At 45.5% G+C, this 15,437-nt stretch overlaps 1 protein-coding gene across 4 annotated transcripts in view; it reads left to right on the top strand.

Annotated features, from left to right (window-relative positions):
• ADGRB1 (adhesion G protein-coupled receptor B1) overlaps window positions 1-12,796 on the top strand; it is a 279,985-nt gene extending 267,189 nt beyond the window's left edge. For all 4 annotated transcript variants that reach the window (XM_026113657.2, XM_064507937.1, XM_064507938.1 and 1 more), the window contains one exon: window positions 11,370-12,796. In XM_026113657.2, the coding sequence (XP_025969442.2) occupies window positions 11,370-11,567 (198 nt within the window). In that variant the 3' untranslated portion in view covers window positions 11,568-12,796. The remainder of the gene's footprint in view (window positions 1-11,369) is intronic.
• The last annotated feature ends 2,641 nt before the right edge of the window (window positions 12,797-15,437 follow it).

Below are 15,437 nucleotides of genomic sequence, written 5' to 3' on the forward strand. Positions count from 1 at the left end.
ACTAATATTAGCGTAAGTCTAACTTCTGTTTTGCATCGAAGAACACTGTAGTCCAGTCCCAAACCTTTCCATTATGCATGACTCCAAACCCCTTGTTTCACCAGTAGGAAGCTCCTGGCCTTGTGGGCATGAACAAGGTCCTAAGGATCCTGGAACCCTTGAACCTTTCACACATACTATCGTAGAGCAGAAGGGATCTCTACTGGTTCTAGTCCGCCTGCCTGCCATGCTGTACCTTTGATTTCATTTTCAAATAAGCAACTCCTGACTGATAGGCACAAAGTCAAGCTACCAAGCCTGTTTCCAGCCCTGGCAGTTTCCCAACCTCTCTGGGCAGCATGTTCCATTGTCCTACGCTCTTTCCAAGTTATGATGTTTTTCCTAATCTTCTTGCAATTTCTCTATCCTCCGTCAACTCTAAGGTCAGAAAGCTGCTGCTGAGACTTAGACCAAATGTCAGCTAAGGAGGGGATTCCTTTGGGAATTCCTAGCAATGCTGCTGGCCTTATTTAGGGTTGATTTGGTTTTTGTTTTTGTTGCAAATGCTAGTCCTTTCTGTATTCATGTGCACTGTCCAAAACTGATTATCTCATCATGCTGGATGTGCAGTTCCTCTCAGATGAACTATTACGCTGTCAGATTTGCAGAAAGCACCAGCAGAGTACCAACTACATCATATGTGGTTATTGGCTAGAACTTCTTCAGCTTCAGTGGTAAAACACGATTTTTAGGGAAACTCCAGAAAAGGTCTGAAGGTTTGTACCATCAGTTCTTTGTAGATATTCCCCCCCCTCCAAGTATCCTGACACATTTAAACTTGAAGTAAGTATTACTGCTGTGTGCGCTTTAAAGATAAAGACTGCCCTTCGCTCACCATCCCAGAATAATTACTGGCAGAGCTGAAAACAGAACTAGGGACTCCTGTGTGCTTGAGTCATTCAGCCTCCCTCACCTGAAAGGCATTTTCAGTGTAAGAAGGACCCCCGCAAGGGCAGCCAAAAGCCTTCAGTGCCCTGGGTGTGCTGCTCCCAAAGCCCAGCTGGGGAAACAGCTTGTTGCTCAAAGAAAGGAGCATCTGGTGCTCTGCAGTGAGGTCCTGCAGTGCCAAGTGTTGGGAGGCATTCATAGCGAGCCGTCAGCCTGCAGCTGTGCAGGTGTGTGAAAGCACTCTTGTCCCTCTTTGTCTCTGCTCCTACAGATATGGAGCAGGTCTTTAGAAGAATTCTGCTTTCCCCTCACCCAGTGGCCAGGGAATCCTTCCCAGGGACCTCTCTCCTTCCTTTCCCCTGAAGGAGGGAAAGAGCACAGGAGTGGAAGATCTCTTTTCTGACATGAGGAGGAGAAAAATGGATGCAGAAGAAAAGGCTCTGTTCTGGTAGAGGTTGCGGAGACACCAGCCCCAGTGTCAGGGTGTGAAAGACAGATACAACACAAAGAGAAACATCCTGACACCACTGGAGCATCCTGCTCAGGACCCAGCCAGGAGAGCCAATGCCAGGGGCTAAATGAGCTCTCCTGGTGAAAGCACAGTTCTCCTGAGACAGGTGCTTCAGCAGGTCTCCCAGCAGCAGCTGAGAGAGCCACAGGCTGGCAGTGATGTGCAGCCTACACCTATCCCAGAGCAGGCTTTCTTAATTCATCAGACTACTGAAGCATACATATGATCCATATGATTCTGCAGACTGGCTGCAGAACCCACACTGCTTCTAGCACATGCATGTAGGCCCTTAAAGTGTCTGCGGTAGAGGCCAGGAGCCTAATGCAGATCCTGCTGAGATTTCTGTGTTCCCACTGCCATCAACTGACCTGTCATCAACTTACTAACGAGCAATGTTGCCAAAATAGTAGGTCAAGGTAGGTGATTAGGAGAACAGGAATACTACCTGAAATGCAGACTGAGTCTGAAACTTAACCATATTTAAAGTAGTCATAAGAAACATTTTGGCACCAGCGTTTGCTGCTGTTATTTTGATATATGAATGGGTCTCACACACTTGTGTCTGTAGGAGCTAATCAAGGATGTAGGCACTGTCACCCAAAGCTAACTTTTCAGTGCTAGGCAATGGTTAATATTAGTAGATTGAAATACAGCAAGTTCTGATGACTGCAAGTTGAAAATGTCAAGCTGGAAATAAGATGCAGATTTTTAATGCAGTGACAGACCTCTGGAAGTCCTTACCGTGGCATACAGTATATTTCCCATTTCTTGCTGTCTTCAAGTTCAGATGAGGCAAGGAAGAAAGGGATGATGTTTGAAAAATCTGCCAATAACTCAAAGAGAAGTTACAAGGTTGTAGGCAAGATTCCTTTGCAAGTAAGGACAAGAAGACTCCTTTGCTTCTGTTAAACTGGACTATTCCCCCTGCAGGGACATTGAATCTAAAAAGAGCAGACTCAGGAACAGCTGGGTGCACTTTGCTCATTTTCCTCACAGCTGCCTTGCAGCCAGCCCGCAGCCAGCCCATGTATGGAAATAGCACACTGTTGCTCTTTCAGTTTATCCCAGACCAAACTGGGAACTAGTATAGACCCTGAGCAGAAAACTGAGTTGTCATTTCTGAAGCTTCTGATAAATCTGAATAGTTATTCCCTGGACAGCTTTTTTGAGCTAGGAAGCATGGAGGGGACCAAAGGCTTGGAGTCAATCACAGCAGGATATGCATAAAAAAACCCAAAACCGCCACCACACATCCTAAGTGATTAAAATAGTAAAAAGCTCTCTTGGCATCAGGGATCCACCAAGCCTTCACTTTTAAGATTCAGGTAAGAAGGAGTGAATGGTTTCCCCCAGCATGTTCCAATAACTGGACCCTTCACCACCCCCTCAGTCTAGGCTGAGACTGAACCAATTTGAATTCATCAAAGCCATCAGGATCTTCGCATATCTCTTTATAGCAGCTTTAAGGCACATTTCCTTGCCCAAACGGCCACATAGTGAAGTGTCAGGTTGGTACTGACTCAGACTGCGGAGTTCTTCCCTCTCAGGCACTCCCATCATTTTGAGTTGTTCTTTAGTCACCTTCATCCTGAATACTAAAAAAATCCATTAACTGGCAACCTTGCTGCAAGTTTGTTTCTGCATTCAAAAGTCTGCTCTTTGTCTTACCATCTAGACTCAAATATGCATTTTTCCCCACTTCCCCCTAAATATACACCCTTCCTAAGTTCTTTACCCTGTCAGCTGAGAGCTGTCCACATTAAAGCAGGATGGTGGAGAGCTGTTTTCAGCCTACTTTTTACCACATGAGGTGAATTCTCCTGCACAGATCTGTATTGTCAGTGTAGAGCATCTCCAGCATTGCTCCTCCCTGTAAGTTAATTGCTAATTAGATTCCCATGCTTGCACCAGACATCAGGAGGGGTCTCCGTGCTTTGCAGCAGCATGGCATGAAAGTCGAGGCTTTGCAGCCTTTAAAGGTAAGTGAGAGCTTTGTTTCTTCTATGCTTAGTGCCAGCTTTGAAAGCAATGAAAGTGATTCTCCTTCCTTCTCTCTTGGTAGGAGTCCTTTGATCCAGCTCCATTAGAGGAGTTTGAATCACATACATATTCCTCTCTCTTTCTCTCTTTGCCGGTGCCTACCTTTGCATTTGTTTCAAACAGCAGCTCTTTACTTTGCCAAGGTCAGCAAAAGCCATATGTAACAGAGCTCTGCAAATTTCTGTGGTTTGCCTATTCTTGCTGATTACTCTAGCGCATTTCAGCTCTCTGCAGCTTGAATGGATTTTGCTTTAGTTGGAGCCCTATATTGGAGCTCACATACAGGCCCCCAGACTCATTCTGTAGCTCAGATCTAAAAGGGTTCTCAAATACAGTCCCCTCTTTCTCTTAGTTTTGGCCCAGCACTTGCCCCAAAACCCAGTCTAAATTAGAAATACATTCTACAGCAAGGAGTACAGGATTACTGCCATTCCACAACCTCTCCCTATTTCCTTTTAGACAATGTTTCTTGCTTAATGATTCCTTGTCAACTCTTCTCAAGTCTTCAGTTTTCTTAGCCTTCTTCTTCAGATACGAGGAGAATGTACCCATTCCACCAAAACTTGCTTTGGCAGCTACTAGAGTAGCAAGAAGAAAGGAATATTGAAGCCAAATAGGGTTGGAGCATGAGGATTCTGTCATGGGGAGGGCTGAAAAGCCCTTACTTTGTAGCTCCTCGCCTTATGTTTTGATTGTGGCTGCCAGCCCATTGCTTGCACCATCAGAAAAGCAGCGTATTTGTGTCTGAAGCTCATCAAAGGTTCTAAGAGAAACTCCTCTTTCTCCCCACTGTAAGCTTGAGTTCTCTATCGGTATTTCACATCTTCCTGAGGAATGGGCTGCTGTAGCTAATTTTTAGTTGGAGCTGTATGTCTCCCTGGCATATTCTGCTGTGCGACAGAATTAATCCACTTGGTTGCTGACTACCTGGCCTTTTGCTAGCTGGCTCGGGAGCAGACAGCCTTGCTCCAGGGTGGGAAAATTCCACTTTCATCCATGCGAACAGCCTTTATTTGCATGGGCTGAGGCTGGGGGTGTGGGAGCTCAGAGGGTGATTGTTGTGACAAATACAGGCCTGCTCCTCAGTATGGAATGTGAAAATCAAGAGATTGTGTTCATGTTGCCATTGGCTGTGTGTCCCTCTTCAAGGGAAACTCCACTTACTGGTAGGGTATCTCTTTTGTGCCATGCTTTTAATACTCTCTGCACTTTTTAAAAGCTTTGGTAATTGACAACTGTTAAGAGATGAACTGGAGTATCTTTTATAGGGAATACTACATAAAATGTAATAATCGCTACAGTAAATTCTGTTATGAAAATTCCGTGAAACCTTAATTCATTCAGCTGTAAACCATCTGTTAGCTATCCAGTGTCCCATATACCATCAATCAGCTGTTCAGCTCCTCCTGTAGATCATCTGATACTCAGTGTCCCAAGTATCAGTCATCAGTTACTCAGTATTTCTCGGAAAGATCATCTTATTCTCAGTATCCTCTGCATTAGCAGTCAGTTCCTGCCTTGCCTTTTGATATTAACCAGCTATCATCTACTCCATAAACCAGGCAGTGGCCACCAGCCGTTCACAGCTCATTTTCCTACTTCTCAGACCCATGATCACAATTCTCACTACTTTTATTAAGAAAATTTACCATGCCCACTTCCTGCTTTTAAGGTTCCAATTTCCAGGCATTTAAGGTGACTCACAAGAGATCTGGATACATGAAACCATGACAGATTTGCACGGCAGGATGACCAAGTTAGCCAGGATATAAATGATTGTTCAGACTGGTTAACCAAAGGAATCTAGAAAAAAACACACTTTGGGTGCTCTCTGTCCCCTCATGGAGTCCCTGGTTGCCTCCTGAGGGAGCCTTGAATACTTCTAGCACTTTGGGGAACACCCACTTCTCCATGTCCACCAAGCGGAGTGGTCCCCTCACTAGTCCACAGTCATTGTCCAAAAAGGACAGTATGTTAATTAGCTATATTAACCATGAGAATAGTCTGGAGAATAGCCTGTTCCTAATTCTGGTGGAACCACTGCCTTTCTCTGCAAGCATCAGGCAAGGGACTTTTCCAGATTTTCAAAAATACCTAACTGTGAAGGCAGAAGGTAAATATACCTACCTGTCTGGATTGGGCCCTCGGAGAACAGGACCTATCCCAACTCCATTGAAGCCGCCAGCTCCCAAATCTGGTTAAGAGAAACCTTCTGTGACAGCTGAAGAAGAAATTCCCCAATTCAAGATAACAAGGGCCTTGACCAGTGAATGCTGTGGTCAAATGGCCTGTGAAAGGCAGTGGGCATGGAGAAGGTGCCAAGAGCAGGTCCTTGTGTCCCAGGACAGCCAGGCTCTGCGGGTGGGTGAAGGAATGAGGAAGACTACAAAAGGGATTCCTGGATGTCAGAGTGCCTCCTAGTGCCGACATGCCTGAATTTGCTGACTGCTGTTCCTAGGATCCACTTTTTCCTTTATGGAAGATCTTACCTGTGCCTGATTCAGTGCTTGTTCACCTTCATCTGTTCATGGTCTCACAGGACTTTGGGTCGCAGCAACCCCTACAGCTTAGGCTACCTGATCTTCAGAGGACACAGAAGCAGAAGATAAATTTTTAAATACCCCAGGGAGTGTATAATTCAAGTTTCCTAACAGATTTCCATGAATGCAAGTTGAAACCCCTGTTACTTTTTTTTTTTCCAGAATGAAAATGTGAGTAAAAAGTCAGTCGCTTCCTTTTATACTGCTTTTCTCTTAAATGAACAAAAATAATATCTTTAACGTTCTGTAACATAAAATGAAGGAACTACACATACAACTTGTTACAAAGGAAGGGAAACTTTTCATTTTGTAGAAAAACAGGGTGACTTTCCTATTTCTAATCACTTTTCGTCAACATTAATCCAAAGATGGATTAGACCACATGAGCCACATATATCTTTCAGATTCCTCAGTATAAACTCTGAATCACTTCATTCTGGTCTTACAATCATCAGTGTCATGGGGAGAGACCATTTGGGTCATGAAATATCCTTCAAGTTGACACTAGAGGCAATGAAAACAGCGTGTGAGTAGCTGGGTCTGTTGGAGTTATCCCAGAGTGCTCTGTAAAAAGCACTGAATTCCCCCTCAGGTTGTTAAGAGTAACTATAAAACTTGGGCATTAAAAAAAAAAAAAAAGGCGAAACAGGGAGATAAAGCTTAGCAGCTTTCACATTTAATTGCTTTTGACCAAAGTGTGAAATGAAAGCACTGTCTTACGGTAGCCAGTCAATCTCCCATGCTGTATTTATGCAATACACTGATGCAGCTCCTAAGCAAAAAGAGTCGCACCAAGATCCAGGTTCTCTCCAACCCTCACTGGATGAAGCAAGGACCGATACCATAGCAAGGCCCTCAGAGGCAGCACAAAGCCAACGTGTGGGGAGCTGCCTTGCACTGCTGCCTGTCACCTTTCCGTAGCTACTTTGCATTCAGCATGGGTGACACATTGCAGTCTGCCAGAACTATCTTTAGATGGAGGTGGCTGTGTAGATTGTCTCAGTCTTTTGCCTCTGTCTTGGTTAGGAATTTGGGGAGTTGCTTTGGCACTGCCTCCGAAATGCCTTTTATCCAAAATCCTTTCCCTCGCCTTTCAGATGTGCAGCCAAAATGCAAGCAGCAAACAAGAGAAGCTCCGAGTGCCACAGGGATAATGAAGGTCTCCAGCTGGCCCTGATTGCAAGTGCACAGCAGGTTTTATCCCTTGGACATTCCCCCCGTCCTCTCACCCGTCTGATAAAGAAGCCTGTGCAGCCACCCTGGCACCAGGCAGGAACTGGTAGACGTTTCCCCCCTCTCTGGTGAGCCCAGGAATGTGTCAGCCCAGAGTAATGGTTCTGTCCCTTTGAATTATTGGCAGAGCAGCCTCCACGGCTTTCAGCTCCTGTCTCAGCCTATTCCTGGCTGTCTCCGAGGCGCCAGGCCCCGGGCCAGCACCAGCGCCTTTTACAGTTGGATTACACAACCCTCTCTTCAGGTTTTTCTTCTTTCTGTGCATAGCTAGGCTTTTTCTCCTGCCCACAGGGACCGCTGAGACCTCACAGCAAGGCTAGAAGACAGTGCCAGAGCTGAAGCATAAGCCTGGTGGCCATTTTCTATATGCTGTTCAAGTGGCTGAGACCCAATCCAAACCTTTTCCATATGGAGGGAAAGAAAAAGGGCACTGTTTCCTGGAACCAGCCACTGATTCCCAGGGTGCCCCTTGCCAGGAAGAAAAGATTTTCTTTTATCTCCCAATGTCCTTGCCAGAACTCAGCTCGGCTGATTACATTTAACCTCCTCAGTCCTCCGCAGAGATCCAGCAGGGCGCTGAGTCCTTCTGCTCTAGTGTGTAGTGTTCGGCTGTGTGTGCATGGCTCTGTGAGCTGCCAGCATGTGTTGTGAGATAGCTGATGCATTTACCTCCAGGGTAGCTTCTCCACTTGCAGCATCACTAGAGAAGTTTAATTGTTTTGTGTTAACTGGGAAACTAAAAGCAAGCCTCCCTTCTTCATTTGCTGATCTCCCGAGACTCCATCTTCTACCCATAGCACATCTTCAAAGTCACTGGGGACCTCTGGAGATCATGTAGTCCAACTCCCTGCTCAGCAGGGTCACCTAAAACATGTTGCCCAGGACCCTATCCAGATGGCTTTTGAATATCTCGAAGGATGGAGACTCCGCGTCTCTCTGGGCAACTGTGCTCTGTTACCATCACAGTAAGGAAGCTTTTTCCTTATGTGCAGGTGGAACTGATAGCTTGGTAAGTGAGGAACAACCAAACTAGGTCAGACTGAAGGCCAGTCTAGCTCTGCCTTTTTTCCCTTGCAGAAACTAAAGCGGCTAGGGAAAATAAAAGAACAGGATAAGCATATAGTAGTACATCCTCAAAAAAGATCTCGCCCAATCAGTGATTTGTCCTCAGAGATGCCCTTAACAGAAAGATGTAATTTTCCATCATAGTACTAAATGGACTTTTTCTTTTGTGAGCTTCTCCAGATACTTTTTGTAATTCTAGCAATTTTAAGCATCAACGGACTGCTGCGGAAAGGTCTTGTGCAATTCAGCTGGGCACTGTGCGCAGTACCGATCCCTTGGGTTCGTTCTGGTCTGGCACTGCTTGTGTCTTGTCATGCCCTGTAGTTCTTGTGTTGGGAGAGACAATCCCTGCCATCGGTAGTCAGTTCCTACCATCAACAGGCCACTCTGGGTTTTGCAGACCTCTGTCAAATCTGTTCATGGTCTCTTTTCAAGACTAGAAAGTCTTAGTGGAGATAATCATTCCTAATACAGAATATATGACTTAACTTGTTCATGGCTATATACTTGCCACCTTTGTCATTACCATTTCCACTATATTCTTTTTTAACAAAACAAGACTGAGGGTGGGGCTGCACATAATATGCAAGATGCAGGTGCAGAGTGGGGTATACATTGACATAATGACGTTTTTTGTTTTATTCTACCTTCCTTTCTTAACAATTCCTAATGTTTGATGTCTGTTTTATATCACTATTGAATAATTTTTGCAACCCTTAGGTCTTGTTCCTCAGTGACAGGTCTGATTAGAGGCCATTGTTGTAGATATGAACTCATAATTTTTTTCCCCCAATTTCCATTCTCTAATGGAATTGCATCTGTTATCAGTCAGTAGCTTGAAAGGAGCTCTTTGTAGGAATGATGATGAGGTTTGCTAGTCACATTCAGTGTACATGATCCCAACTGGGTGCATCTTCACACCATGAAGGAGAGACTGAAGGTCAGGGCTGTGGTGGTATCAAGGGACTATTGAAAGAGAGACTGGTTGGAAATAGAACAACCTGATGCTGAAGGTGGCCGTAAGTAATGTCATCAAAAAAAGACTTTCATTTGAGAGAAGAGATGGAATTATTTATGAACTTCACTCATATGATCATTTGTTCATCCTTCTGTTAAATAATACAGCCATGGAGATTACTAACTTTGAAAAATGTGGCTTGTTGTATCACAGCAATTGTGGGAGAAAACAAAATATTTGTCATTGAAGGTGGCTGCTCTGACTGAGCCTTTTATTCTTTTCCTTTTGGATGACTTTTAATTTCATTTCAGTTTTTGCTCTACTTGTGCTTTTGTCTTTATGTGTACATTCTTGTTACATCATTTCACAGCAGACAAATGGCCCATAAAAGCACCATAAGTAAAGTTTCACTTTAGGAAGCCTCAAACTTGTTTCATTAAAACACATATAGTGAATGAAAAGGTTTCAGTTCTTAGTAACAGTGGTTCTTTAATAATATCTAAAATGGAGAATGGAATAAGTCAATGATTTTATTACCTTTTCTGTCCTATTAATAGTAATCAGCATTCTGCTACATCGTGGAATAATGTAAGAATAATACCAACAGCATAAGAAAAGCTCCATGTTGCGGAGTTTAATGAATACTGCAGATGCAGAATTCAAGTACTAAAGTATTTTGCATTTTTCTGAACAATACTTTTCCAAAACTTGATTTTTTTTAAGCAATTCTCTTTCCTAGGCATTTTTTAAAGTTATTTTTCTCTTTTTGAGTTAAAATGGAAATAATTTCAGAATGTTTACACTTGAGGTAGGATAAATCACAGACTTACTAAGTCTCTTTGTTAGGAAGGGACAGGAGTATAACCCAAGACAGGAGGATTAACACGTGGCAGGTGGATATCTAGGCTTCTTGTATGACTGCAGCTATCTCTGCAGCATCTTACAGTAAAACACAATCATGACCCTGCAGTCCAGCGGGTCCGGGCTCCATCTCCCCTCGGTCACTACCTTTGAACACTAGCACAAAGCTGTGGAGCAACCTGGGCTGCATGTGACCTGCACGTGTGTCTCCTTACCTCCTCTTGAGACATCATCTCTCCTCGTCTTCCTTGGTGCAACCCACCATCCCTGCCTCCCCTCTCTGTAGCCTTCACTTTTCGCGGGTGGTTCAGGAGAACTTGGTGCTGCTGTCACGTTCAGGGAGCCACACTTCATGGGTGGCTCAGGAGAACTTTGTGCTGCTGTCACATGCAGGGAGCCTTTCCTCACTCAGAGTTTGAGTGTTTTGTGGGGATAATTAACTGTGAAAAGCATCACGCTTGGTGGCGGGGAGAAGCTTAGTGGAACGACTCATTCAAAATCTTTGCATGCACATATGCACTTAAGAATACACTTGTTTTACAAGGTCCCAGCTCTCCCCTGTGTCTTATCTCGGTGCATACTGGCAGAAACATTGAAAGGTGTTCTCTGACTTGATATCCGTGGCGCTACGCTGGTGGGAAGCTAGGCTAACAGCAGTCAATAGAGCCTCGAAGGCTTGATTCGGAGTTGATGGAAATTCGTTCAATTTCAGAGTTGACGATCCAGCTCTTCAATTAGGATGGGTTTACCAGCAAATTAGTTAGTGTCTTTTGCTGTAATTTCATAGCCTATGAATATCTGTGATACATAATGAATATATTTGCATCGATATAGTCAATGTGCCTTTAAAAAGATCTCATCATAATCTAGATTTCCTTGTGGGACTTTTCTGTAGAAATAGGAAAAAAGAATTAAATTCTCATAGTTGTTTTCAATTTTTCAGTGGAAATGCAAGTAGCGAAAAGATCATCTGAAAGCTGAAATGTCTAGGCATTCAGCCTAGCATTAGAGGCAGCAGTGAAAAAAAATTATTTTCTTCCTGAAAATAGCCAATTTACACACCAAATGCAATTTTCCCTGAAATCGCTGTTTTCCTTGCACCAGGAGTTTCATGGGAAAATCTGCCTTTAATATGAAAGTAAAGAAGCCTGAGAGGTGAAAAAAAAGGTATTTGTTGCACAGGCACTAACCTCTTTCTCTCTTTCTCTCTTTTTATCCCTTCTTCCTCCCGCAGCAAGAGAAACAGCAGACACCAAACAAGAGACCCTGGGAAGGAATCAGGAAAGTCCAGTCCCCACCGTCATGGGTTAAAAAGGACATGGAACCTGTGGCACAGTCTCCCTTAGAACTTAAAACTGTAGAGTGGGAGAAAACAGGGGCCACCATCCCTTTGGTGGGACAAGACATTATTGACCTTCAGACGGAGGTCTGAGCGGAAAAGAGAGAAAGGGACTTTTTTTTCCGGAAAACAAGCAAACAAACAAACAAACACAAATTTAAAAAAAAATGATTAAATTAAATCGAAACCGAGTGAGAGAAGTGTTTGGTTTCTTTTGAAACCTTTGGTAAAACGCAGTAACTTTTGTATCGTTCTCAGCAAAGAGGGGGAATATTACTTTATAGAATATAGTAGCTGTAGGTTCAGACCAACACGATCTTTCCCAGGTAGGACTGGAGAGGGAGTGAGCCTGGAAAAGAGCAAGGAGGAGGCAGAGGGCGGGGAGGGCTGCCGGGAATCGCCCCGTGGAGAGGCCGTGGTGGCCCGCAACGGAGGGCGCTGGCACGAGGAGCCCCGCTCTGCAGCGGGGAGGTGCGGCACGGCGGCCGGTGGGACCGCGTGGCAGAATGGCCGTGAAGATAGGTTTTCACTGCGAGGAGAAAATGGAGGTGAACCCAGCAGGAGCTTCACCAGGACGCTCTCCAGCCGTAGGTCCCGGGCGAAACGCATCCTTGCCCGATCCAGGACGTCCCTTGCACAGCACGGGCTCAAGAGCGCAAGCCGATCTTCGCCCCTGCCGCAGCCACGAAGACGGGAACAGGGACGGGCCAAGCCGCTGGGCACCATGGCCGAGAAGCATCCTCCGCGCCGCCCAACACGGGACGTCCTGGCACCACCGTGCAGGCCAGCTCGCGGGGCACCGTGGGGACACGACGGTGACAGACATGGCCCGTCCAAGAGGTAAGGTGGGGCTTCTCCCCCTCGTCGCTCCGCAGCGGGTGTCCCGCGCGCCCCGGGGCGCACGCAGGAGGACGGGACACCTCTAACACCTGCTCGCGCCGTCTCCAGGGAGAGGGTCGAAGGCATCACAGAAAAAAGACCAACAACAAGAATGTAGGTCATTTCATTGACTGTTAAATAGATAAACTCAGCATGGGCCTTGGCAAAGGTCCATTTGGCCGCATCCTTTTTTTCTGTTATTTTTCCTTGCTTTCGGACTCAAACTTATTCCAAGCTGCCCCTCCCTGGAAGCCAGAGAGAAAGAGGGAAAGACACATCCGCTTATGTACCTGGAGATATTTGGTATACAGAGAATATTGCCTTAGGACATTGAGACAAACTGACAACATGAATAACGTCCACTTGGAAACAAAACAAACAAAAAATAATCTATTTTTTTCCTTCTTTTCTTTTCTTCAATAAAAAGAGAACTTGAAACCCGAGACCTTTCTTTTCTTTGGCTCTTGTCGTTTCGAATGCCTTCCCGTGCCATCGGACGGTGCAGGCATGGGGTGAGGATGCCACCTGCTGAAGGTGGGATGCAAGTTGCTCCGTGGAAAGTATGGGATGGTGGGAACACCCGACCCCTTTGCCTGTCGCTTGCAAGATTTTGCTTTGTTTTATTCAATCTGGGCTTCAGTCACTTTTCCCTCCCTGGTTCCTGCCCTCCCTCCCCGCTGCCCACAGCCAGCAGGCAGGTGTGTGGTCCTAGCAGAAGGAAAGGAAGCAGGTCGAGCTGGTCAGGAAAGTGGGACATCCCTCATAAAAATCATCCTATTATTTTGCTGTGAAAAAAACAACAACATTTTTTTTCACTAAACATTTCTCAAGGCTATTTCCAAAAACTAATGGTTATCTACATTTCACCCCACAAAAAGCATTGTGCAATATTTTTATCATTAAAAAAAGTATCACTGACATTCCACACATAATATCTTTCTTTCTTTCTTTTTTTTTTTTTTGGTCATTCCCAACAATGTCTGTCTCGCGTTTGGAAGAATCCCCTCAACTTTGGAAATGTGCAGCGCCAAACTCCTAATTGTACCTGGCCTGATTGTGCCAAGCAACAGTAATTCTTGATCAGGGTCTGAGTTATAAAGGTGCGTGTGGGTTTCTTTTTTATAACGTTTTTAGGAAAAAGCTCATAATGGATATAAAAAGCAAAACAATCACTCGCCCCAGATATGCTTCCCCCATAGAAGGATGTTGCTTGGTGGGCAAACATCTCTTCTTCTACTTTCCTTTGGGCCACCTGGGTTACTTACCTTTAATGATCATGGCGTTTACCATGCCGTTAACTGTGTAATATGAAAGATTGAAAGAAAAACGTTAAAAAAAAATCCAAATAGTTCAAACAGTAAGGAAAATGATTACTTTTAAAAACTGTGATATTATTGTCCAATTTTAAATTATTCTATGAAACAGGAAAGCACAAAGGCCTCCCTCAGATTCCGGGTTGTATGATATTGTAATTATTATAATTACACATAATGAATTTTAGCATACAGATATCTTTCTACTGTGTTTTAATTCTTTTTTTTCCTCCCCCTTTCCCTGCCCAACCAAGCCTGCCCTCTTCTTTCAGACCTTTCCCATTTGCCCATTCATTCCAGCCAACTTGCAGGACATTAACGGTGTTATGTAATTACAGAGATAAATGTTTGTTTAATAACTGTTGATACTCTACTTTTTTCTGCTCAGCTCCTCTGGTTAATTCTGTTTCCCCTCGCCCTGCCCTGCCCCGCTCCACACCTTCCCCTCCCTTTTTCTCACTTGTGTCCGTCAGCGTTTTTTTCCTGTACAGTTTTCAGAGCACAAATGAATGTGTCTTATTTCTAATAAAAGAGGTGTAAACGCTAGTCCCGTCTGCTTTTTAACAGCGCCCCTCTCCCTGCGCCGTGGTCGGAGCAGCCGGTGCGTTGCAGAAGGGGGGGCCCAGGGTGATGAAGAGGAACAAGGCTTCATCCACAGGGGGGTTAAGGCCATCACTTGCCAGGAAAAAAACTAAAAATGAGTTGAGCTAGGCATTATTTATTCCCTAAGAGCTTATCCCTGAATGGCTGAAATCTTCCAGCAGGAAAGTGTGTCCTTTTCTCCCCAGCTCCGTTCCATCACCTGATCAACAGCTTTTAGGTTCACAGACAGGATGGCAGAAGGCTTAGGGCAATCAGGCTCCAGCACCGCTCCTCTCCGGGGCCGTGATTCGACCCCATCACAGCCCAGCAGGGCCCCGCGCGTAATGACTTCTCTTGGCCTGGCTGCAACGAGTTGGATCTCAGAGCAATTCCCCGTGCCGCGTTCCCACTGCGATGCTTGCAGGTAAATGCAGACGGCAGCCCATCACGCTTAACACTACCCGTGCCGGCAGTCGGTGTGCTCAGCAAAGCGAGGAGACTTTGGCTGGACAGGCTAAAACTCTCCCTGCAGCCCAGCAGCAAAGCGCATTGCTGCTAGACTGAAACTTCCTACCTATCCTGCAGTAATTCTCTGGGCAGAGGAGCTCGTCCTCACCACGGAGGTGGCCTTCAGACACTGAGAGACCTGGCAGCCCTCTGTGCAACACCCTGAAGGGTCTGAAATGATTGCAGAGGTGTGGGGTTGCCCAGAGGCGCTTAGCCCAATCCCCCCAGTCCCAAGCCATGAGCCAATGCCATCCTTGCTCCACCAGCAGTGCGGGACAGCATGTCCCAGGGCTTCTTGGAGGGATCTTATCAATGTGTATGAGTATCTGGAGGGAGGGTGTAAAGAGGATGGGGACAGACTCTTCTCAGTGGGGTCCAGTGACAGGACAAGAGGCAACGGGGACAAACTGAAACACAGGAAGTTCTGCCTGAACATCAGGAAAAAACTTTTTTTCCTACTGTGAGGGTGACTGTGCACTGGAACAGGTTGCCCAGAGAGGCTGTGGCATCTCCATCCCTGGAGACACTCAAAAGCCATCTGGACATGGTCCTTGGCACCCTGTTGTAGGTGACCCTGCTGAGCAGGGGGGTTGGATTAGATACTCTCCAGAGGTCCCCTCCAACCTCAGCCAACCATTCTGTGATTCTCCACCCTTCCTGCCAGGAGCGTTGTCACCCTAAA

This window comes from Dromaius novaehollandiae, chromosome 2 (assembly GCF_036370855.1).
Source record: "Dromaius novaehollandiae isolate bDroNov1 chromosome 2, bDroNov1.hap1, whole genome shotgun sequence".
Taxonomy (NCBI): Eukaryota; Metazoa; Chordata; class Aves; order Casuariiformes; family Dromaiidae; genus Dromaius; species Dromaius novaehollandiae.